Raw genomic sequence first — 25,303 nt, 5'->3', positions numbered from 1 at the left:
TCTCAACAGCTTTAAAAAACAAAAGAAAACAAAACCATCACAAAGAGGAGAAAAAAAGGAAAGAAACAGTCCTGGTCAGTATGTTAAAATTGTTTTAATTCCATTTTTTTAAACATTTATTCCAGGCTGAATATCATTACCACAGTTTTGACATGTATATAGTTAATATCAGTTAAAACCATCAGAAAATAAAAACAGCAATAGAAAACATTGTTTGTTTGTCACATCTGGACACAGGTGTGTTTGAAGTCCTGGTAAGTGGCACACACACACACTCATATACACAGAGACAACCAACTTTTGTTTCTGTTGTTTTTTTTTTTTTCAAAAGTACTCGTCACAGAACTTCAAATACACCTTCAAGTCGTGTGTACGAACTACACTGGAATAGTCTTATTATTAAAACATTGCAAGACAGAGAGTCATTCACCATTAATATGAGAAGAAAATGCTGTTCTTGCCTTTAATCTCCTACAAAACAGCTAGCTATTATTTTAACTTTAAAATCTGCTTTTTTTGTTTGTTTTTTTTACAAGTGAGAAAAACATAAAAAAAAGATGTTGGGGTATGAAGTGTTTTAAGAGCTTAAAAACATTATGAAAGGCCACTAATCAGTGACTTGTCCCACAGATCCTAACAATGTCTGCATCAATGGTGCAAGAAAACACTGTAAAGTACCCGACCGTAGGTAGCATCGTATCGATACCGCGACAGAATCACGCGTGTAGGATTGTCTCGCTGGCACGAGAAGTGGTCATCGACTCATCGCACAATATTAGTTACGGGCCGAGCTGTTCGCTCAGCTCAAAATAAGACCTCCTCGTCTACACTGTGAGGACAGCGTGTTTGTTACTGCAGCTCGAAACGTGAACGGATGCGGGACAAAACTATGGAAGGAGCGATTTTAAATGACGCTCGAATGCGTGAGTGCATACGGGTGTGCGTTACTTTGTGTGTGCAGCGGCGATGTAGACGTGACTCGGGTTAAATAGGCAGCCGGTCGGACACACTGATCAACTGGTACTCTCACAGAGTTACACTGAGATAGATAAGAGCCAATCACGCTGCAGAGAGGTCGCACACACACACGCACACGCACGGTTTCACTACTACTAGTATTTATACACTGTACACAGAGTTTTTAGAGCAGGAGGAAAAGCACTGGCAGTGTCCCAGGCAGTGAGTTTGTAATTCTCCATCTCATGAAGTCGTCCTGAACAGAATTTGTGCTCGAGTGGTTAAAAATAAGAAAGAAAGAAAACAAAACAACTTTTAAAATGGAAACCAGTTAGCAAAACAAAAGCTTAAAGAGAAGACACGACCATATGGCGTAAGGGACTGAATACTACAATTGGTCACAGTATCATATCCTAAATATCAACTTAAAGTGACAGTTCCCGTCTTTAAAGTGGGGTTCTGTGGAAAGGTTATAAACACTTATTACCTTACTTGTTACAGAGAGCTGCAAGGAACCTCAGTTTGGACAAATATGGTTCATTTCTGACCGGATTGATGAAAAAGTTTATCTAATCTGAAAAATTTCATAGCGATTTATTTGAAGTTTGTTTCATAAACCTTAACACGATTGTCCATTTTGCATTACATGGTTACATGGAATCTATGCCTATGTGCAGCTAGCAGCAGCAGATAGCCGTAGCTCTTCCAGCGCAGCCTGGGGCACTTCCTGCGGAACTATCATAAGGATAATCATGGAATGCAAAACCAATTGTAGGTTTAAAGTTTATAAAGTAATATTTTCATGAACTCTGAAATGTTTGAGATTGGAGTCGTTTTAAGACAGCAGCGATCCACTTTTGTCTCGGCTTCGATCAGCCTTCGGCTCATCAGTCGGGTGATAATAATCCTGTTTCTCCAAACTGAAACCTATCGGGGAGATATCTACAACAGGTAAGATATTATTTGTTCATAACCTTTCCAAAATAAAACGCTTGAAAAGATCTTATCACCACTTTAAAAAAAAAAAAAAAAAAACAAACACCACCCAATGTTCTTGTGACTTTTAAGTAACATTGTTTTTTCACGTTTCAAGACACCGTTTCCTTTCAGGAGAGAAGGAAATTTGATCTATTTTTGCTGCGTTCTCTGTTCCTTATCACGTTCCTAAAATTAAAAAAAAAAAAAAAAAAGCAAAATACCAGTAATGTTTCTTTCCCTCTCAGTCTTGACCTCTTTGAGGCCTTGACACATTGACATAGCACCTTACAAATGTTGAGTCACAAATGATGTGTCCGTTGCTTCCCTTTTCAAGTGTCTTTCCTGTTCCCCTCATCACTGACAGTCACAGGGAAAATACTCCGTCTGAGCGTTTGTTCCCAGTCACCTGGAGGCAGTGGGAGATGAAGACAGAATCAGGCATCCTTCGTTTTATTTTCCAGTTTTTTTGGCACATGTGGAGCCTTCTAATGCCGTGGTCTCCTGACTCCGTTTTCCAGATACAAGCGGTTGTTTCACAACTCGATTCCTGGCTCATATTCAAAAATGTGTGTACTGTATGTGCACGTAAACAAGTACGAAAAGAGACGTGGACACACTCTTTTTTTTCTTCGTCTTTTTTTTATCTCACAATTCAAGTCTCAGTGGGAATGTGAATGTGGTAACACAGTTCAGTTCCTATCTAAACATGGCTTTCTGATTCACTGGTTTATTATTTGTAAGCAGGAGTGTTCAGTTAGTTTGTCCGCCAGCTTGTGTCTGTGTGTTCGTACAGGAGAAACGCAGAGGAATTTTTTATATTAAACACGCAGCACATCACATAACCAGTAAGGATTCAACAGTCTATTTTTATGTAATCAGAATAAAGCACATGTTGACTATTTACAGCTCTGTACAGCAGGTATGTGTGTGTGTGTGTGTGTGTGTGTGGTCTGAGTGGCGTGAAGGACCGGACAGTCAGAGTATAAATCCCAGCGAAGGAAATATCTGACAAATAGAAGAAGAAACTGTGTGGAGGCGCTCCTGTTGCTGTGCATTGTGGGTACATGAGCTGATCCATCACAGTGGTAGTGGAATGAGCAGCGGAGTGAAGGTTTTCAAAGACGAGAAGTAGAAACAGTGACCCTCAAAGGATGCTTTTTTTTCTTTTACGGTAACAGTAGGTGAGAAGTCGAGAGTTGATTTTCAAAGTGCAGTCATTTGCGTTGATGAGTTCCGACTTGCTGTGTTGTTTCTGAAGAAATGTTGGTGAAATTCATCGGGCTTTCACGAAGTGGGCTCCTAAATGCACTTAGTTGAGCTCTGGCGCGAGCGTTGACTTGGGTCTGGCTTTTGGCTGTGAGAACAGGACCGAGGCAGTGCCGAATTGAAGCGGCCTCTAGTGGACCGAGGACTGTGGTCGGGCAGCGGGGTGAGGCCGGCTGGCAGGATCCAGCTGGTCGTTGGGAACAGAGCGGCGATTCTGGTCCGGTCGGTTGGTGGCCAGGTACTTGGCTCTCATACTGGAGGTGTACTAAACAGAGAGAAAGAAGCGTAGAAGAAGAGGGAGCACAAGAGAGGAAAACATGAGTAGTGAGGAGGAGGAGACAGAAATAGGAAGAAGGGACACAAAGAAGACAAGAAAACCAGCATGGAAAACGATTAAGACTTTCATACAAGATAAGATAAACAGATAAACAGACAGACAGATAGATAGATCATGTGATCAGTCATTTGGACAGCCAGGGTTTTATTCCAACAGTCATTCATTATTGATTAGGTCTGATTAGATCTACATGATGTTATTAAATCGGCAGATGTGATTTGTTTTTCGTTAGTGCTCTATTTTCTGATGTAGTAGGTTAGCCTGGTATGAGTTAGTGGTCTCGGTATTTACAGTGGAAGGTTTGTGGTTTCCACATCCCTGTAGAAGACAGAAGATCAGCTCTGCACTGAAGGCGGCCCGGTCAACAGCCTCCTGTCTACATGTGATGAACTGGAGCTGGGTTTTTTTTTCCCCCTTTTCTTTTGTGGTAGCAGTGGAGGCAGGAAATAAGTGCTACTGTGGCTGTTTAGTGGTGAAAGGTGACGAGGCACAGAAACAGCGGACACATACACCTCGACCAGAAGATGCACACATAGACACAGTGTGGGAACAGGAGGGAGGGAAGGCAGGACCTTTAGAGGTTTGGGCTCGGGTTCGTTTGGTGAGCTCGACCGCAGCGTTTCAGTCAGGTGGCACGGAGCAAAGAACATATTTAAAAGGATGCTGAAAAGTCCTAATGATAGATTTGTTAAATAGTTGTCAGTCCACAGCATCGTGGTGCACAATTTGTACAGCTGATATTTGCTGATGGATAACTTTCACAACTACAGGCCCAGCAGTATGGAGTCAGAAACACAACAGTCATTTCTTTGATTTAATAAAAAGTGTTTTTTTTTTTAAAAAAAAGGCATGTGGGCTGCACATTCTTCTCACATAACACTGACAGCCATATTGCAACCAACCAAACACTCTACATCAGAAATAGAGGCTAACTTTGTGCTTCATATGACAAATTATGAACATATCCAAACAGTAAGCTCCCTCTTTTGGTGCAAGTGCAAATCCGACCAACAACAGGATGCTTTTCAAGCTTCACGTTATCCCAGGCTGCCAAAATGACCTTTGTGAGGGCGATCCATGGTCACGGTCTAGTTTGAGCACAAATGACACTTGCAGTGGTGTAGGGAAAGAGGACTACCTTCCAATGTCCACACACGGCATGTCATGAGACATCAGAGATCAGATGGGAAATAACTCACACCATCGTTAGAAGTAAAGTAAGGCAACATAATCTCTGTGGGTTGAAATTTTGCCCAGCTGTGCTGTGGGCATTGGAAGACAGCAGGAGGGAGAGTGTGATCTAAAAAGTGTGCACTTACAGAGGGTGGAGGGGACTCCCTGCCAATCAGAGGGGTGTTCTCACACCGAGGGTTCTGAAAGTTTGCGTTCTGGCTCCTGCATTGTAAAATAAGAGGTTACTGCATGTGGTCACCCTGCCACTGAGCTCCTGACCTGCTGCTGATGTTCGATCTGCTCATTACGACTAACAAATGCCCTTAGATAAATAAACCTCAATACTAGAGTTATAGTTAAAGGGGGACTTGAGCTTGATAGCCTAACAACAATGTGTTCTTTCTAAACATCGTAAAAAGAAACATTTTTAATCCTATCAGGATTCAATAGAGTATGTGTGAGGAGCTACAGGAAACTGGCTTTGGGCACATGTAGTAATTAAAATGTGTTGGTCATTTTTTGGACAACATTGGAACTAAAAACAAATGAATATTAAGTAAGAAGCCTAAAAAATGTATTGCAGGCTCAAGTTAAATAGAAGCCAAAAAGGAACCATTTACTTTTTTATTTTTCAAAGATTATTTTCTTCCTGTGCTCAATGTTAGAAACTCAGGCTGATGTTGTTTATCAAACAAAAGGAACAGATGGACTGTTTAATTAACGCGGGGAGAAACTGAACAAATGAGAGAATCTCCGACTCTTAATATGAAAAACAATACTTAAAAATTTCAAAATTGGTTCAAAATTGTTGAGCCAAATCCATTTCCTCAGCTTTGTTTAAACAGAAAACATCAATGCGCATCACTGCTCAGATTCTTTCACCTAAAACGTATAATTAACATTACAGGAAAACCCAATTCAAGAGCATCTGAACAGATTTTCTTAAAAGAAATGGTACTGGGTAAAGTATTCAGGATAAAAGACGTAAATTTATTCAAGTATTTATATTGCTCTGGTATAAATCAGAACTATATATATATATATATATATATATATATATATATATAACACTGTGGTGTGCTGTGGATATATCATCTCTTTTATCAAACATTCAGCCACCTTTTATAATCACCTTAAATCTGAATGTCATTTGGTATGGTTCTAAAGAAAAATCCTAATTATACAGACTTTAGCACTCGCGTACTGCCTAGTTTGTGATTTAAAGCTTTGTAACTAACAAGAAAGATTATTTTAAAGAGTAACAACAGCTGAGACTTCTGTGATTATTTAATTCTGTTCTTTTTTTTGTACTTTGAGCAAGCAATTCAGTCCCATGGCAACAACATGTTGCATGCCAGGTGAAATTATAACTTATTCTGTAAGTAAAAACATGTATTTGGTGCTCTTAAAAACTTAATGGAAATATTGTGAGACTAAATGGGAAGGGAGGCTAAAACAGGAATCAGCTACTTTTATCAGTATCAACTATTCTTATACTATTATATCATAATAAGTGAATAAAAATATGCCTCTAGTCTGGGTCACAGGGGAAAGCATTAGCTACCTGTGGCACAGTGATTCTGCCAGCCTCTAGCCAGCGGTGGGTGCTAACTCACATGTATTCAGTGACGGGGGCATTGCTGACAGTGTGGGCTGTAGCGGGCAGGCTAGCTTCGCTACCGTAGCTGGAGCCACAGCTGTAGAGACTGGGCATGTGAACGCGGTACAGGTTATCGTGCACACCGCCGCGCGAGGCACCCGACTCATCTTCTCCGTCCTCCTCATCCGTCCTTTGATTGGTCAGGTTAAGAGCAGGGCATGAGAGGGCATGATGGATAAGAGGGGGGGAAAAAAAAAAGGTAGAGGGGAGGGAGATCCGAGAGAGACAACAGAGTGTAAACAAGTGGTTGAAGAGGAGGTTAGGAGAGGGAAGGAGTTCCCCAGATACAAAAGACTGTGTGAAGCCATGACTCAAGCCTCAAAGGAGCTGAAGACGAAGAAACGGGTCATTGGCAGCATTCACCTACAAAACACATCCAACTACAAATACAAAGGAGTCCAGACTGGACACAGGAAGCTCACTTTATCTCTATGTGTTGCTTAATAAGATCAAACTGTAAGAAAACACTTTTTATTATCCTTAAAGTAACTTTAATAGAAGGAATCATGCAGTAATTTGCTTCATGCAGTTATCCTCCAATAACACAGAGGTTTGGCTCCTGTTTATTTACTGACGAAATGCCCTAACAGAATCAAACTTTATTAAGGCTTCTTATCCATATAATTTGTGCAGCTTGTGCTCTATGAAAATTAAAGCAAAAAATAAAAATAAAAAATCAGGCAAAAAAGGGAAAATAAAATATGGCTGAACTGAGCAAACCATTTTCTGACATAAAATGGTCAAAAATGTAAAACGGCCAGCAACGTAACAGAATGGCATTAAAAAAAAAAGATTGGTGCTGATTTGGAAGTTGGATCTCTGGCTACAGAAAGGCACTGACTGGACTCCAAACTGTGACGTCGTTCACGAAATGTACCCACGGTACTGTGAATTGACAAAAATGATCAAAACACTTATTCTTCAATATCAGCTGTGAACCACAGTGAGTGGAAATGTTTTTTAAAAGGTAAAAAAGTTGAAACTATATTTTTACATTTTTTTAGCCTCGGTTTGTGTTTACAGAGGCAATAAAGAGGAAGAGATGTTTCTACTCTGTCCTACCACCAGAGGGAGATGTTTTGCTCTTTCAGTGAAAAGTAAGCTTAGGTGTACAGTACAAGTGCTGCAGCAGCAGAGTCTCCTTAATAAAAATCCAACCCAGTGAGTGGTTATTCATGTTGAATTCAGAGACAGAATAATTTGCTGTTTAATACCTGCTGGGCCATACGCTTGTTTCGCCTGTGATCCAAACCCCACAGGGGCACCTGTGTTGTATTATTCTAATATTTCACCAGAGTAAAATCTATCACTTCACGTAGACTCATCAAGGCGTGTAATGATTTTATTACTGAGTTATTTGGTTGTCATAATGGACTGATTATCTGACCATTCAGTTTTCTCATTATCCACCATCATTTGCTGAAGCCCAAAGCATTTCCAAATCAGGACAGGGAAAGAGAAGGCAGGGAAGGAACAGAAGGAGGAAGTGGGGCACAGAATTTAAAAAAATAAATAAAAAAATAAAAAAATGTGTGGTGACATTTTGTCCAACACAACGCTGGTGCTTCGAGTCCACAAAGGAGAAAAGAAAATCAGAGATGTGTACAAACACAGAAACAAACCATCAGCCAGACTGGCAGTGCTAAAGGCAGTAAAATAAACAAGAGAAAACTGCAGAGATGCAAAGACAGGCGGGAAGACGTACGAGGAGATACAACAATCTGGGAAGCAAATACACGTAAACCAATGACATGCATGGGCACCAGGCAGATTCATTATGGGTCTTTCTGCTGTTTTTAAATCCATTCTTTGGATTCAGTTAGTCAATAGGAAGTCAGAGCTAGTAATATGTCAGTCATTAGTGAACAGGTTAACTAAAGGCATGAATTTAGGTGTTTAAAAGGGTATTGTGGCCAGTATATGGATTTTCCATTGCATCTTTTGACTCAACTCAACATTACTCTGCTTAGCTTTCCAAAGTAGACAGAATCCCCTCAATGTGGGTGGGATCCGCTGCATTGGACATTGTGTGTTACTGACGGAAACAGAACAGCAAACTTCCCAGAGTGTCTGCAGATTGGTTTGTTACCAGCTCTGAGTAAAGCACTATTCCAACCATGTAAGAGTTTGTCCTCTCAGTTTATAAACCCAGACTCACGCTGTAAACACAGGCCTTATGTTTTGCAATTGAGCTGAGCCACACTGTGCAAGGGAAAACGCGCACGGGAATAATTGTGGATGCGCATGTGTGCTACCTCTTCCTTGGCCAAGTATGTGGCACGCTGCACACGATCGAGGAGAACATCAGAGCGGTGACAAAGGAGAAGAGAACCAGGTAGATGAGACCCTCCACCCCGTCGTAACACAGCCCGGTCAATGCTTGGATGTAGTCCTTCCAAGAGAGCAGAGGAGAGACATCAGGCTGGAATTTCAATGATAAATCTCCTAATAAACAACACACAAAGTGACTCACCATGTGCAGGCTGCGACAGTCAACTAGAGCAGTCAGCTGGTGAAGGCCGACCTCAGTAGAATTCAGTGTAGACTGGATTTGCTCGAGACTCTCCTGCACACACAAAACAACGGCTCAACATGTGCGCTCAAATGTTACCAGATATCCTTCATGAACATGTAAACACACAAGATAAATGTGTGAGAGGAGATTTTAAAAGTTAACAGATTCAGAGTCATTCATCTGCTAAACAAAATTTTAAAAATGTACACGTAAGGTCTGGACAATAAGGCCTTTAATCAATATCTAATTATTTTGGAGCTTTATCAAGATTCACAATATTTTATAATCTGCTCTAAAAGACTATAAATGTAACCCTTTTTTTTTTTTTTTTTACAGCCGCTCCTTTCTGCAGGAGTCTCAACAGTGAGCGAATTCGCACCAAGGATTTGGCAATTGTTTTATGCCGTAACAGCCCCGTTCATAAAACGCTCCGTTGCAATGATTGATTAAGATTTTTTTTAAATGCATCCAAAAAGGCAAAATCCAAAAGAAGCTAACTTTAATTTAAACCAGACAGCTGCACTCAAAAGCTGTTTGGTTTAACTACTGCAGCCTAGTTTTTAAAGAACTTTAATGAAACAACTCAACACAAAACGAAACGGTGCACGTGAGAGAGAAATTAAACTCTCCATGAACTAGACCAGAAGTGGGCAACCCTGGTCCTCGAGGGCCACTATTCTGCATGTTTTGATTGTTTCCCTGCTCCAACACACCTGATTCAGTAGTTAAATCACCTCTTCATGTTCTGCAGAAGCCTGTTAATCACCCATTGATTCAAATCAGGTGTGTTGGAGCAGAGAAACAAGTAAAAGATGGAGGATAGTGGCCCTCGAGGACCAGGGTCGCCCACCCATGAACTTGACCCACACTGGTAAACACTGTTCAGATCATTTGTACTTGGTAGCTATGATATAGTCATTTAATAAACCTTGCATGGAAAAAGATGTAATATACTAAGTATAATTGAGACATTGCTCAGTTCTATTACAGATTATTACACACACACACTCACACACCTTGGCACTGGCGTAATCACGTGTTGCTGATCTCAGTAGCTCTGCCACATCATCCTGCATCTCCACCAATGCTTTGTGACTCCCTGACAGCCTCTACAAAACAAAGATGCAAACGAAGCTTACAAACATAGATTATTTATCATTTGTTTTAATGTGGTTTTCCTCCAAATCCTATTAAAAGAAGATCTGAAAGACCTGCCGCAAGACATTTTTGTGAGGTTCAATAAAAACCATCCGGAACAACATAATTACCTGCTGGAAGGGGTTAACTTGTCCAGGGTTGCACCTCAGGTAATACTGCAGGATATCTGGCAATATATCAGTAAATACACGTCAAGATAATATCAGAGATCTTTGGAAGATGCATTTGCAGGTTTTTTTTTTATGCCATAAGGAGACAGAAAACAGGACTTATCGGCTGAGTGAAAAGAGGAATATGAACCTGGCAGAGAAGGAGAGGGAATGACTGAGAGAGAACGAGAAATGTAAAGGGGGGAGAACAAATCGATTCAGGATCGTGGAGTAAAACACACAAAACGAGAGAATTCTTTCTTCAGCGCCAGTGAGACGAGCAGGAGGAAAAGCACGCTGGGAGTACGGAGTTGCTGATGCATTGCAGGCAGCAGAGAGAGATGGCGAGCGCTCTTGGATACCCGAGTGTCAATCAGACACAATCCCGCTGGATATACGCACACTTGCACACACATAAGTGCACACACTCATTTCTAAAAATAGAAGCAAGACTGTTGGTGGAGATTTAACTGTCAGAGTCACTGGTGTCTAGTCTACATGTCTTTACTTATTTGTCAACCAACAGTGTTCACATTTAAGGGCCAGGATGGACAAATTTCACACAAAACTAAACAATAATGTTCATAGTTTATAAAAATAACATGATTACTTAGAAGTGGAAGACCTAAAAGCATATGAAACAATCAGATGCAAGAATAAATTAAAAGCACAAAATTGTCCAAATGTATCGTTAAATCTCCTGTATACTGTGGTTGCTTCATACAAGTAAAAAATGTGTTGCATTGTTTTGTTTGCGCACCTTGGTTGATGACAGCATTTTCTTTGGTTGCACTGGTGATGTAGGTATCCGGGGAATCACAGAAATCACTGGCAGACTGTAAGAGAACGAGCACACAAGACATCGAATTACAGTCAGCACACACACGCACACTCCACCACTGAGTAGAGATTACATCACTGCAGAGCCAGAGAGCTCGGCAGTGTTGCCATGGTTACACTTACAGCAGCGACAGCCAGTTCCAGGCCCAGAGAACCCCAACTGATTATCAGAGTCAAAACCCCGAGCAGGCACACGCTGAAGGACGGAAAAACAAATCAAAGGTTCACCTCGCTCATATGACATGCATACAGCAGTTTTAGTCCATCCAGTTTTAGCGTTTAGATAGGATGTCATCTGTCCAATAGGAGCAGATTTTGAGGTGTGATGCGGCGTCACGTACCCAATCAGAGTGCCTCTGGAGTTTCGTATGAGACCGAAGAGCACCAGAAGACAAATGAGGACATCAAATAACAGCAGGCCGAGGTACCCCAACCACCTACAAATACACAAATGATTTTGGAGTTTTGCATACAAATACAGGGTAAAATAGCATAAAAAGAATTTCAACACAGAGGCAAAACAAAAACATGCATCTACCAGGAGTAGGCAGTGTCCAAGGAGTAAAGCTGATAATTATTATTAAATATAGACAACAACTTCCATCTACCATGGTAACAATTAGATTTCTCTCTCATTTTATTTAAGAATTATCTAAGAGATTTTTTAAAGCAAGAAGTGTGTAATATTTTTGCTCATGCAGGATGTGGGGAGTGGTTTGAACTCAAAACAAACTTTAGATTATAAATAATACATGCTGATATGTATTATCCATGAGTAAAATATCAAAATATTCAGAATGTCCATTAAATACTTTTTCAAACAGTTGTTTTTTATTCACCTGTAAAAGTCAAATGCCTCCGTTTTTTGGGCCAAGTCGTCCAGGGAGATATCGGTGTTGGCCCAGAAGGGAACGTCGACCATCAGCCTCACCAGCTCATCTAGTTGTCCCTGCAGCTTTTGGACAATGGCCACAAAGTCGGACTGATCCTGGAAGGTCGTCTCTAACTGGACCAAGTTTTCCTCCACCGTCTGGTTTAAGGCTAGGGCGTTGTCTGACACCTGGAGACAAAAAAAGAAAAATGCTCTGTAGTCTATATTGTGTTTTTTTGTGTGTGTATATGTTAAGCAGTCCAGTGACAGCTCACCAGTTTCTCCACCCCGGATATAGTGTGATTGGCATGACGGAGAGAGTATGCCAGTCGATTGGCTCCATCACTCGATTCCCCGTTTCCATAGAATCCTACAGCAATGCCAGCGCTGGGGCACAGAAAACAGGAAGTGTCAAAGTGAGGTACCAACACTTTTCTTCTTTTGTTCTAGGATTCACATCTTAAATCAGCACACACACACACAACAAAACCAACTCAGCTGCTGGGTGCAGTTCAACGGGTAACCAGCAACAGGCAGTACTGAGGTCTCTTGTGCTTTGGTGTCACCCAAAAGCCTCAGGCAAACACAGGGCTACCAGGAATGATTCACACACAAAGTCTGCACAATAACTGGGTCACCAGACTGCGAATAATGTGATCTCTTTGCGGCGCTGTGCTCACATTCACACTTTGCACATTCTACAATATTTGGGGTTCTTTGCAAAAACGCCCTTTCTCCCAAATCCAAGAACTCCCTAATTAAGTTCACAATACACGAAACCCCGTAAACACTACAGAAATCATTCTTACCATTCAGTCTAGTCTCATCTAATCCTTTTAACCACCTCCTCAGACACACCCCTCCCTATTATACTTTTAAAGCTTTTGCTCCCCCCCCCCACCATCTCTTTGTGTGCTTTATGTATGAGTGCATGTACTGTACACCCTGTACTGCTGCTGTCTACAGGCACTAAAGGATTTGTAGAGAGAGATTTATGGCCATTGTTAAGTCAATTCATTCTAGCTCATTAGATTTTTAATAGCCCCTTGTCACATCTGTCTTTACGATGCATGTGTGTGTGAGTGTGTGTGTAGGAGCTTTACAATACACACGAGGCATATCCTTTGATGTGCTTTGTATGTTAATGTACACATCATGTTTCTTTCTCCATCCATCCCCGCCTCCCACCATCTCAGTGCATCCTCCACGTCATCTCACTTTAAACAATAAATCATTTTTCGATGTTTTTTTTCCCTCTAAAATGCATTTTCTGTCCCGTTCCTTTCTCTCTCCATGAATTTTGTCTTGCTGGTTTAATACTCCTTTAGCTTTATTAGCTAAAACAGCTTAGGATATAGGACCGATGTTGAATGCATAAATTAAGCAATCAACAGCAATTCTAGTCAGCTTAGCTTTAAGGGGGAAAAAATCCACAAAAACAGACACATTTCATAATGAGACATACATGCTTTTGAGGGATTGCAAGGTCTTCTGGTTTTGCACTTTCCTTTTGTTTTGATTTTCATGATACTCCATCTAAATATATTAAACGTGTATTGCTCTTCCTGTTTTCCTTCCTTAGTCATCATGACCTCTCTGATTTTACTTTGTCACCACGCTCCGTTTCACATTTTTTTTAAATTTATTTCTTCAGACATTCTGCTTTGAAGCACCCTTTGTTTTTTGTTTAAGAATAAAAGTGTTTTACTTACACCTGCCTGCAGAGTCTACATCACAGCTCATGAGAAAAAAATGATAGAGCTGCATTTTATTCTTTGCATCGGTCTATTTTAGTTGAAAAAAACTGACATCATAAACTAAAAATGCTTTGCTGCACCTAAATGAGTCCATCAAACATTGCTTTCTGTCAAAACTGAGTTCATAATGTATTCCAAGCCCAAACCAAACTAATTTCCATGAATAAAAGAAGTGTGTCCAATTAGTGGCACAGTCAACTAAATAATCTTACTTTACAGTGCAGACAAACTGATTTTTATTTTAACAAAAGACAAAAGTACAACCTCACCACAGATTATTGACTACTGTCAAAAATATGATCACCATTAGAACACAAGAGAACCACCTAATGATTGCTCACAAATGTGCACAAAATAATTTGTTTTGGTACCTCCAATGACTTTATTTGGTAACTTAATAACAAATGGCTATTTCAAAAATTCCATATGCATTTAGATATACAACAGAAAAAATGTTAGTAACATCAGGTACTAGTCATCTAAATATTACCAATTTAAGATCTTTTCTATAAAATAAATTACAATATTGATTGAAAAATCAAACTCAAAGTTAGAATTTCTAAGAATTACAACTTCAGCTGTAGTTTATTTGACAGTGTATGAATAAGAATGAATGGGCGACATGTTTATTTAGCCACAGGAGGAAAAAAAAACATCCTATCTTGTGTTAAATTATGTAAACATGACTAGAAAGCTTCCCTAAAAGAACAGCTGTTGGTTTTCATATCTGTCTGATGCTCACTTGAATTTAGGTACTGCAGAAAGTACTGACTGAGACTAGCTTTTTTTAAAAATAAATAAAATGATAGTTCTGCCAATCAAATGTCAGAAAAGAGTAAAATAAATTTTCCTCCAGGTTGTACAATCTTGGCTAATCCACTTAAAATCACCCCTTAAAATGTTGCCTTTGAATCTATTCATTTCATTTTATTTGTTTGTGAAGATCTGTTTAACATTAAGCTCAAACAAATCAATGCTAATCCAATATGTTGACTGCTTTTTAAAGAGGGTCCAGTCCTCTCAGCTCAGCTGTAATGGGCTGATACGAGACGCAGCTTCATCTGTTTAAGATGTTTCACATAAACAAAGGAAGTCCACATGTTGTTGGCACCGAGTCAGAAATAGAACATGACGTCATGCTAAACCGTGGACAAAGAATCGAATGCACATGCACAAGAGCACATAAAAAATCATGTAAAAAAGGCTCTGATCCATTTCAACTATTCAGCAGGAATAGTATTACTAATCATAAAATATTAAAAACCAACAAAAAACCTCCTTTTGGCTTGGAGTGACGCACACACAGACACACACACACTCACACACAGACACACAGGCAGCTTCCCATGACTGTATAATTCATTTCTCCTCTCTGTGTCAAATCTGCTTCTGTCTCCATGGCAACCTTTCTGGGCTGGGAAGAAGGACCAACTGAGAGAAATAATAAATAAAGGCAGAGTGCTGAAAGAGATGGAGAGGTGGGAAGGGAAGGAGGGAGAGTCGAAGAGAAGTAGAAAAGTGATTAAGAGGAATACGTTGTGTGTCTGTTAACGGGCCTGCGTGTGTGTGTTGGTGCAGACGAGCACACAGGTCAGCATCTGTGGTGAAAATACGTTCTGTCCTGCTGCTCGGTCACTTGGGTGAAGAAGCTCATAGTGCGCACAGAGAGAGACAGACAAACACAAACAGTGGAGCGTAACCATCTGGCTCTCCTCCAATTAACCCACATAGACTTCAGACTTTTAGAAAAAATGGTGAGATGGAACAATTTGCATTTATAAAGGCATACACAGTTGTTTTTAAGTGATAACCTCTGAGCTGCTGCAAATCTTGGTCAGATTTTACATCTGTAAGAGTTGTATTTACTGACTAAAACTAAAGGCTTAGCATTCCTTGAAGGAATGCATATCTTCGGTCGCCCTTCGTGCTAAATATTTAAACTAAAATCATTTTATGCTGTGAAGGGGCCGAGTTACATTTGGGTCAAACCTTGCAAAATCTCATGCATTTCTCAAGATGTAATAGCACTCAGCAAATGCGTTAAAGATAACTCCCAACTACAACCACATCAAATCTAGCTCAATATCTTTTAACCATTTTTTGTGTTGGCTAATGCTGACTAGCTGTGGCGACCATCTTGGACTCAAAAAGTTAATGAGTTGTAATCGATCTGGTGTACCTTTAACGAGAGATTAAAACTGTAGCAAAGTGATGGAAAAGTGTTTCATCCTTCCTTCTTACATCCTCTTGTTACAGTTTTTAAAAACTCCATCCAGTAGTTCATGAGATATTTAGCTAACAGACGATGGCAACAATTAAAGTATGCTTGGAGTATATATTGGGAATGATGCTCAGCTACTACCACACCAAATTTTAGCTCAATATCTGCAGAATTGATTGAGTTATAGCATTTCTTGTGATGGCTAATGTTGATTAGCTGTAGTGGGCACCTTGTATTGAAGTGACTCCAAACGTTAATCAGTAATAGAGGTACATCTGGTGATTACTTTCTGAGATATTGATGAAAACTCGTCCTCTGGTTTATAAGTTGTTATTATATACATACAGAGACAAAAATATTATTGCTTCTTGCCCCTTGGTGGTCGGCGATAATAAATCTAGGACAAATTCATAAAAGAGACTGTATAACTCAAGTCTGCGTGTATCAGCAGCTTGGATGTTCTGGAAAGAGTTTTCTTTCTCCTCTGTGGTCTGTGTATTTATGAATGTGAGTCTCCAGCACTAATTAAACACACTTAAAACTCTTTCTGCTGTGCTGAGACGTAATTACTGACAAATAATATACAAGAATCTAAATGACAAATCATTTTAATGTCAGCTGTCAGTAATTACAGGCATTTCCTGTATATACAAAAGCTGTACAGAAACAGAGCCGGCCTGTAAGTGCAGCAGAGCACAGAAACAGCTATGGTCACGCTGTGTCAGCGTAAATTAGACCAACTAGTTCAGATTAACACTGAGCACAGATTTAAAAGACTGTTAGGTGAAAGTCAGAGAGTCCCGTCTACAGGGCAGCGAGCAAACCCCTAATCAGGAGAAGGATGAACTGAATCGAGCCTTAGTCACTGAAGAATAACAAATCCTACAGCCTGTGCCATGTTTGTACAGCGAAACAAAGGAGTCAAAAAACAAGAGCAAGTTTTCCCCATTTAGCCTCTTACCTGCAAACGAGCGTGGCGATGATGACGCACCAAGCAGTGCAACAGCAGTCGGCGCTCGGCTGCTGGGAGTGCGTATGGGAGTGTGAGGACTCGTCACGTTTGCATCTTCGGCAGCAAAGCCAGAAGGAGTAGATGAGGAGGAAGACGAGGTCCAGGCCCAAACACACCAAAGCCAGAGAGCCAATGAGCAGAATAGACTAGAAAGAAAAAAAGGGGGAAAAAAAATTATAAAACCATTTTGATTTTTTGACACACTTTGTGTTTTCCATTTTTCCATTAAAGGCTTTTGCCTGACTCAGTGAACGTACAAGTGAATTACATTCAGGTCTTGTCTTTATCGCTGGGAAGTGGACCATTTAGGATGTGGATAAAGAGTACAGGAAGCCAGTTAGCTGATATGAGCAGAAACCAGATACACAGACAGACCTTGTGATTTAGCAGACAGATGCTAATAAAAACCAAGTGCAGCCGTCTGAGGCAAAAAAAAAATACAACCATGATGGTTCATTGGGTGTTTGATGTTTACCATGGTAGGTTAAGGCTATATTGTGCTGTATTTGTGCATCATCAAACAGGCACTCGTCCATGGAGGGAGTGGAAGTGCTGCTGTTTGGGAGCTGTGTGCACTGGAGACCAACACACCGATCACTCAGCCTCCAAAAGCTTTGAAGTGTTAAAAAGGGTGGTGATGGTAGACAGTAACAGGAGTGGGGCGGGGGGCAGGGTAAATTTGGAACAAAAGGAGATACGAGGAACGAGATGTGAAAGAAGAAAATGTCTGAACTGAGCACCAAAAAGAGAGAAGTGGGTAAAGACAGACATCAGGGCTGTTGCAGCAATTTGTCTAGAATGGGTGAAGTCTCTCTCTCTTTTTTTATTATTATTCCTACAAACACTCTGACATGTTGAATTTCTTTTCCCATCTGGGGTTGTCATTGTGCTGCAAGAACATGCTGAGAAACTGAAAGAAAAATTACATCTCCTCCTGCACGACTACTTACAGCAGACAAAGGAATCCTGCAATATTTAAAAGCATCAACAATTCAATTCTGAGAACCCTGGAGAATAACACAATCTGGCCACATCTTCTACATCTTCCCAGGAGTCACTTTTATTTCAGACTAATGGATTCAATGTTTTTGCAGTTAAATAAAATTGAATCCATAAGATTCCTGCTCACAGCATACAAGTGTTTGTCTACAATGTTCACCATCTGCCCAAGTCACTTAGCAGTTTGTTAGCATTTGTGACCTGTAAAATTGTAAAATGAATCAGAATGAACACAGGCTGCAGTGCAAAATATGCAAAAACATTGATTTTTTGCCATATCTGAGTTTTGTATCAAAATTGATCTGGAATTCCTGATGACATCACTCCAGCTTAATAAAAGTCGAGCACTCTTGTAAACAAAACCATCCTGTTGCCAGCCAGGTCATGTTGCTGGCTTTCTTTCATCTGCTCCTTTCTTCAGGAGTCGCCGCATCGAGTCAGCTTCACATGAAAGACTTGGCGATTGTTCTACACCGGATGCCCTTCGTGACGCAACCTGGGCTCGAAGCTGCAGCCTTAGGTTTACAAGAACATGGTACAGACCACCTGAGCTAACGCTGCCTCGTTGCAAGCCAGGTCATACATCGTCAAATTTCAAGAAACCATGTATCATTTTGAAGTCTTTAAGATGCAGAATTTGAAAATAATAATAATTCAATATCAAAAAATTCCTGATTTTGAGGGGTCACATATACTAATTAGCACTAAACACAAAATACAGCTCATGGTTTTAGAAACATTTGCTTTATTGCTGGTCAAATCAAAATGATGACCTGCTAATTAAGAAGAAAAAAAAGTGTTAAAAAAAAAAAGTTTAAAAATTGTTGACATTTCCTCTAAATGTTAAGACGGTGCATTATGGAAGGAAGTCGCAGCCTTGCAACACTGTCATTAACTACAGCCACGCAACTAGCATGACTCAGATGAACACTTTATTCTCAACAAAATTATTCTTCATTATTTGTTATAACTAGCTGGTATGTAATTCTAAACGTTTAGGGTCTTTGATGATACAAAAATCTAATTTACTGATTGAGAAAAACAGCCTTAATGGTCCAACACTTCCTGTATTATAACAGAAGTGTACTCAGTGCAGAAAAAGGGCTTTTAATCAAAATCTGAAGCGCTACAGCCAAACATACAAGACTAGGAGTCACAAACTACCATAACAGATATTGTGTAACTCAGGATGTGAGGGGACACAGGGCGACTCTGGACATAAAATGCTGAGAAGATTGTCAAAAATCTGCAAATGAGATGTACGCCATAACAAAATGAGTTGCTAATGCAATCATCAGTGGAGGAGTTTAGCTTTTTAATGTTGTAACTTTCTCCAGAGAAACTAAACTAAAGTTCAAAATGACCAGAGGACGGCAGAAGAGGATCTTCACTGCAGATTCCAAGTCTCTGATATTATATTTTATGTTATCACCTGTAGGATTAGTGCTAGAGGACTTGTGCTTTGGTAAACCCTTACAAAAATGTGCTTCACGTGTCAATTTAACATGCTTTCAGAGGTGAAACCATCTGTTTTTTACTGTAAGGGATGTCTTACGGCACACACCGCTAATACATTGCTGGGTCTCTTGTACCTTTGAAATCACAGTTTAGGGTTTAAAGAAGTGGACAAAGATGTCACGCTGATGTCATAATAATGTTTTTGTGGCATTATTTGACAAAGTCTAGTGGTTGAGTTTGACCCAAAACTAAACCAGGACTCTTGTAATCTTTGCCACAGGCATTGTGTTAGATTTACAACCTCGGTCATGAGCTCTCTACAGTAACCTCACCCTGCTCCCAGTGAATTTGATGTTCTCTAGATTAACCGTAGGGCTGTAAAAACAGATTAAGTGAAGCCCAATTAGCTTCTAATCAGCATGGTGAGCTTGGCTCTACATGAGTGTGTGCACTTAGATTTAAATGTGCGTGTGTGTACATCTATCCTCATGGAGATCAGCTTGCAGGCTGGAGGAGGGGCTAAAACATTAAACGCCACGGCACACTGATCTACTTTCAATCTGCCCATGTAAGTGTGCGTAAGTGCGCTCACCCAGGAAAGTGTGTTTGTGTGTTTGAGCTGACAGGATCAATCACTTCCACTTCCGTGAGTTGTCCTTGTTGCTCCCTCTGTCTGTGTGTTACTATCGGTGGTCTGTACCCTCAACGTTCTCCCTGAGGCCGTGGCTGACCTCGAGCGCATTCAGCTAATATTTACCTCCTTTGAGGGGCCAAAGAGCAACAAGCATGCCACGTTCATCGTTCAAACAAAGGCCCGGAAAAAACAAAACAGACAGTCAGTTGTTATTCCTTGCACTATAAAACAAACTCACCTCTTTTCTTTGTCATTTTCAAACTGCATTGAGATCATTTCTTCCACTATGCAAACTGAAGCCCGACCATCCAAAATGATAATTACTGACTGACTCTCCACAGCTGGGAATATGTGTTATTTTGGGTCACATGATTCCCCTGTAATGTTCTGCAGCTGTTTTAACTGTAGCTCGTCGCTGACTCTGCGATTCTGGCATAAAACAAAAAAGCTGAACGCACATGCAGACACACGTACTGTATTCTAATGCCTCGGAGCGCCTCGGGATAAGAGCTCTAATTTCAGCACTCGAAGAAATGAAAAAAAAAGACTTTTTCTGAAAAAGCCCTTGTCAGCATCCTCCGTAAAGTGAAAGTCATCAGATGGCAGCTGCCCTCATGGATGAATGTTAAACAGTTGTTTTAGGGAACAAAAAAAAAGTGAGAAAACGTTTTTATGCATCTTTTTGTTTTTTTTCAACAAAACTGAATCTGAGCCAAATCTGATGAGAAAGAAAACACTACACAGATTCTTTCTGTTGTGTGTGTGTGTGTGTGTAACGTGGTGTGGTGAAGTGCACTGAAGGACACTGTGTAGGCCCTTGTTTGTGTGTGTTTATGCGTTTCTCAGCTGGATGAGTGGATGCATGAAAGCCTTTGAGACAGATATACTGAGCCCATCTAAAGACGGGGCCTCGGTGAAAGAGTGAAAGAAAGAAAGAGAGCATTCTTCCACAAGAGACTACAGACCCCCCCCTCCTACGCTCCCATTCCTCCCCCACAACGATTCCTCCTCCTTCTTGTTCTTCTCACCCTCCACCTCATCCAGCCAGAATGAACAATTTCACCCTGAAACGAATCCCTTCATACACTCTCTCTCACACACACACACACACACACACACACACCCCTCTCCCCGAAGGAGTTGTGTGCCCTCACCTCGATAAACAACACAAAGGGCAGAAGACACACTGGCACAGGAGGTGAACATACTGTACGTAGCATCTGTACATCCACAGTCCCACATGTGGCAACTGCTCACACAAATGACATGATCGTGGGGCTCGCTGACATAGAGACGGCCTCATCTGCAGAAATATGTCACTATGTAATTAGTCTAAAAAGGCGGGTCCTTAAAATTCCAGTGGGCACACACACAGACACACACATGCACAAAGGCCCTTAGTTAAATGCTGAATAGCTCGCAGGAAGTGGCTGCTTGGCAGTTTAGTAGCACCTCCCGTGGCTCATTGAGCCTCCTCTCTTTCTCCTCTAGCTTCCAATCAGTCTTTTTATCTTTCCTTCTTTCCTCCTCCTCTCTCCCTATATCTCCCTCCAGTTCCCATCCTCCTCCTCCTCCCTTCGCTCATGGCGGTGGGAGCCTTCTCACACTCAGCTCTTGAACTTGCGTGCCCTCCCTCCTCCTCCTCCTCCTCTACCTCTCTCTCCCACAGTACATGTCAGCAAACTGCATTGAGGGCTGACTGCAGCTCACGAAACAGATGGGGGGAGGAGGGGGTCTAAACGACGCGTCTCGGTTTTATGTGACCTGGAAGTCACCTTGTTTAAAGAGTCTAACAAAAGGGCGAAAAACTGGGCCAGAGCCCCAATTTAAGACGGCTCAAATGCAGCTCTGCCAACTCAATGAATGATTAATTATAAAAACATCTCATGTGTATTTAATTTTAGCCACCCTTTTTTTTTCTTTTCCAACAACACATTCCCTTTTAAATCCAATAAAATGTCTGAAATGTGTGGTAAAATGTCCTCCAAGCATCAGATGAGTTTACAAAAATTCTCCTTGGTCATCAAATCTAACATTTACATTGATATAAGGACATAATAAATTATATTTATAGTATTTTGCTGTGGTAATGGCTATACTAGGTGAGAGAATATTAAAAAAAAATTATATATTGTGATAAAAGATCATTAGTATTTACTCTGAGTACACTGAATAAACCATTTGGTTCCCACGTTTCTGTTAGGACTTTCAAGCAATAAGTACAACTTTGCTACCCTAAAGACTATTGTTTATTAAAAAGACAATAGTCTTTTTTAGTCTAATTTGGTCTACACAGCTTTACTATTTCAACCCTATCTCACTAATTAATTTTTCACCCATGCTATAACTTTGTGAACTGAAAAATAAAGCCAGTAATTAGGTTAAAAAAACGCTGTAATTTCCCTAATTGGCATTTTCTCTAAAACTGTCAGCCCTCACCGCCTGTCGTGGTCAGATGTGCAACTTTAGAGAAGAAATAAACAAGTTTATATCCCACAACTAAAAACATTTCCAGCCTTTTTAGCTAAATTCACTGCATCTACTTCAATGAGTGAACTTTGTGATGACAAAGCTGATAAGATCAAGACTGAGGTTTAAATGCTAAATGGAAAACCTTCACAAATTGTTTTGCACTTGATGTTATTAAATTCTGAATTTCAACAATGCTGAAGAGGGATCAAGCCAGTGAGGCCAAAGGTAGCATCTCGATGGCCTGCAAGAGTTGGAGACAAGTTGGCGACTCAAAATATACGCGCTCTTTCCACTGCAGTGTTTGTAAGGAGGCAACCAGAGAGCCATGCAGAAAATCATGGCTTAATGTTGTGTGCATGGCTTACAAATTCACATTCTAGGCCATACACATTATTCTGCTGCCCACCTCTGCCTGTAGCATACCCACTTCAGCTGGCTTTACACCCACCATGGAGTCCACTTTTGAAGTTTATGATTTAATCTGCTGGAGTCCACGTTTGAAATGAAGACAGGCAAACTTGGACTAGTTTTCTAAATAATTATTATCGATCATCTGTGTGGTTTTTAGACCTGGACATGTCTTCTGTCAGATGAGCGCTCCCATTCGGGTGTCAACACAAACAGCTCTGGCCACCTTAAGATGGGTCGGAGACGCCCGCAACAACTCTGTGATTATTTTGAGGGAAACTTTGTTGCATAAATTTGTCAAACGTGTTCAAAACTCGAGCGGCAAGACTTGCACACCTCTGCAACTCACGAGAGGAAGATGAAAACCCCTGTATAAACACTCTGGAGAACATACAAAGCAGGATCCATCATCCTGCAGAGTTTCTGGATAAAGCATTTGGAGATTCATTTAAACTGAACTTTAATATTTACAAATTTGGATTATTGAATGTGGAGACACGATGAGTGATAGTTGAGGACTGTGGCTACCAATGAATGAATGTGAGAAGATGATGGTATTTTCTTGAAACTAAACAAGGCTCCAATAACTTATGATAGTAGCAACAACCGTGACCCGTTCTGGTAAAATGAGTCGGAATGAGAACAGGCTGCACTGTTGCAGTGCCGGGAAATCCCTTCATATAACATTTGGCCTCATTGGGAAGCTTTTGGAGTCCCTTTTTTAAATGTAGGACTAAAATTCCTGATGAAATCACTTCAGACCAAAAAAAAAAAAAAAATCAAGTTTTCAAACCAGTACTCTTGTAAACAAAAACCAGCTTGTTGCCAGGTGATGAATCGCCAAATTTCAACAAACTACGTATCAATTTGAAGCTTTTGAGATTAAGTTTTTTTTAAAAAACACTCAATATGTAACAATTCCTCATTGTGGCTCACTGTGCCAGCACGGGTCACGAATGACAAACTCAAGGTGTCCAAGCAGCAATCCACAAACTACTAATAGGTGATACATCGGAGACTCGTGACTTTATACTGGATCCATATATTCTGCTCAGATTTTAATCCAACAATTTGTGGCCCTAACGTCACATACAAACCTACTGGACTGTTCCATGAACAAATTACTAGTCTTTCCACTTGTCAGAGTGGGAGTAGGTGCTCTCTTGATTCAGGGATGATTATTTCTCTCGCTTACACTCAGAAATGACTGACGCATGGAGGAACCCACACAGGACAGCCTCAGCAACTGCTCGGCCCGTCCGACGTGAAAGTTACACACTTCACAGGTGACAGAAGGAAGGATAACGATGTGACGCACCATGATGAAGAGGGTGATCGAGCTCCGAACTCCTCTTACCTTCTGGTACTCCGAGTCCTCCGGTCTGAAGTCGCTGCTCACTGTCTGAAACTCCAGGTTGAAGTGAGGCAACCGGTGGAGCAGGTTCACCCACCACGGAGGAGAGTAGCTCACCACGGCCGCCATCCTGACGCAGCTGCTCTCTGTCACGTCACTCAAAAACCTGACTCCTCACAGGGACACTGAAAAAAACAAAAAAAACAATAAATACATCACAAACAGCTAGAATTACTCCACCAGAGCCAGGGAGCTAATGTAAATGTTATTATTGGTGTAAAAGAACAGGTGAAGGTAACAGCATCCAGAATATTTGATCGAAGAAGGGGAATTACGTAGGAATGACGCTGTTACAACTTGTTTCAAGTTGTTCAGGGTCCTCTCCAGTTGACTTTATTGATGATTTAGCCATTTAAATTAATTTACAGGAATGGGGAGAACTGCAGTGATCGAACACACCATCGGATTGATGCCAGCATGAGGCTGAAATGGTAAAATACCTGCAGTATGACATATTACACTGAAAGCATTCACCTGATAATGAAATGGATGATTACCTTCGACTACAGAGATGCATTGGCTGCTATACAGCACGTTTTATTACCTTTATTGGTAATAAAATGTGCTGCACGACAGTGAAGCTATCTTTTATTTTATTTTAGGAGTATATTGTGGGGGCAAACAGGAAACCTCTGCATGGCCGTCAGCTACCAGGCATCACCCACTTTCACGCCCATGGTGCAGAACACAGGCTTCGTGGGGTAAATGTCACCAATGTGGACGTGGAAACGGATCCATCGTGCTGCATTTACTGTACCGACACATGTAGGTCAGCTCAGCCCGGGGAGCCCTCGCGTGAAAATGACGGGTGGTTATTTATTGTCACAGTATTAAAAAAAGACATAAAATAAATACTAACAAATCTGGGAAAACACGGATTAGCTCGCTTCGTCTTGCTTTGTTCATTAAACTACCGCAGCAAGAAGAAGAAGAGAAAAAAATGGTTCTCCGTGTCGGAGAACCGTGATGTGACCTACCTCGCGAAGCCCAAAGCGGACGCAGACTCTCGGGGGGGGGGGGGGGG

The 25,303-nt window shown here is 40.8% G+C and overlaps 1 protein-coding gene across 1 annotated transcript; it reads right to left on the bottom strand.

Annotated features, from left to right (window-relative positions):
* Positions 1-75: 75 nt before the first annotated feature.
* ttyh3b (tweety family member 3b) lies at positions 76-25,303 on the bottom strand. The gene is made up of 15 exons (XM_017429635.1): positions 25,257-25,303; positions 24,223-24,404; positions 16,844-17,040; positions 12,180-12,291; positions 11,873-12,093; positions 11,375-11,470; positions 11,157-11,229; positions 10,954-11,029; positions 10,155-10,210; positions 9,903-9,995; positions 8,845-8,937; positions 8,627-8,763; positions 6,328-6,501; positions 4,858-4,933; positions 76-3,466 (listed from the first exon to the last, which is right to left on the bottom strand). Exons 2-15 carry the CDS (start codon positions 24,346-24,348, stop codon positions 3,332-3,334), a joined length of 1,665 nt encoding a protein of 554 aa, XP_017285124.1. The 5' UTR covers positions 24,349-24,404; positions 25,257-25,303; the 3' UTR covers positions 76-3,331.

Source organism: Kryptolebias marmoratus, linkage group LG3 (genome assembly GCF_001649575.2).
Source record: "Kryptolebias marmoratus isolate JLee-2015 linkage group LG3, ASM164957v2, whole genome shotgun sequence".
Lineage (NCBI taxonomy): Eukaryota > Metazoa > Chordata > Actinopteri > Cyprinodontiformes > Rivulidae > Kryptolebias > Kryptolebias marmoratus.
Note: the sequence above shows the minus strand (reverse complement) of the source record. Positions and strands in the feature narration are given on the sequence as shown.

Bases quoted from the DNA above. Each gene is read 5' to 3' on its own strand.
- ttyh3b (XM_017429635.1), bottom strand. From the start codon at position 24,348: ATGGCGGCCGTGGTGAGCTACTCTCCTCCGTGGTGGGTGAACCTGCTC. The intron at 8,938-9,902 runs GTGTGTGAGTGT...TTGTGTGTGCAG, and splicing joins GTGATTACGCCAGTGCCAAG to GAGAGTCTCGAGCAAATCCA. The intron at 6,502-8,626 runs GTAGCACACATG...GACCAATCAAAG, and splicing joins CATACTTGGCCAAGGAAGAG to GACGGATGAGGAGGACGGAG.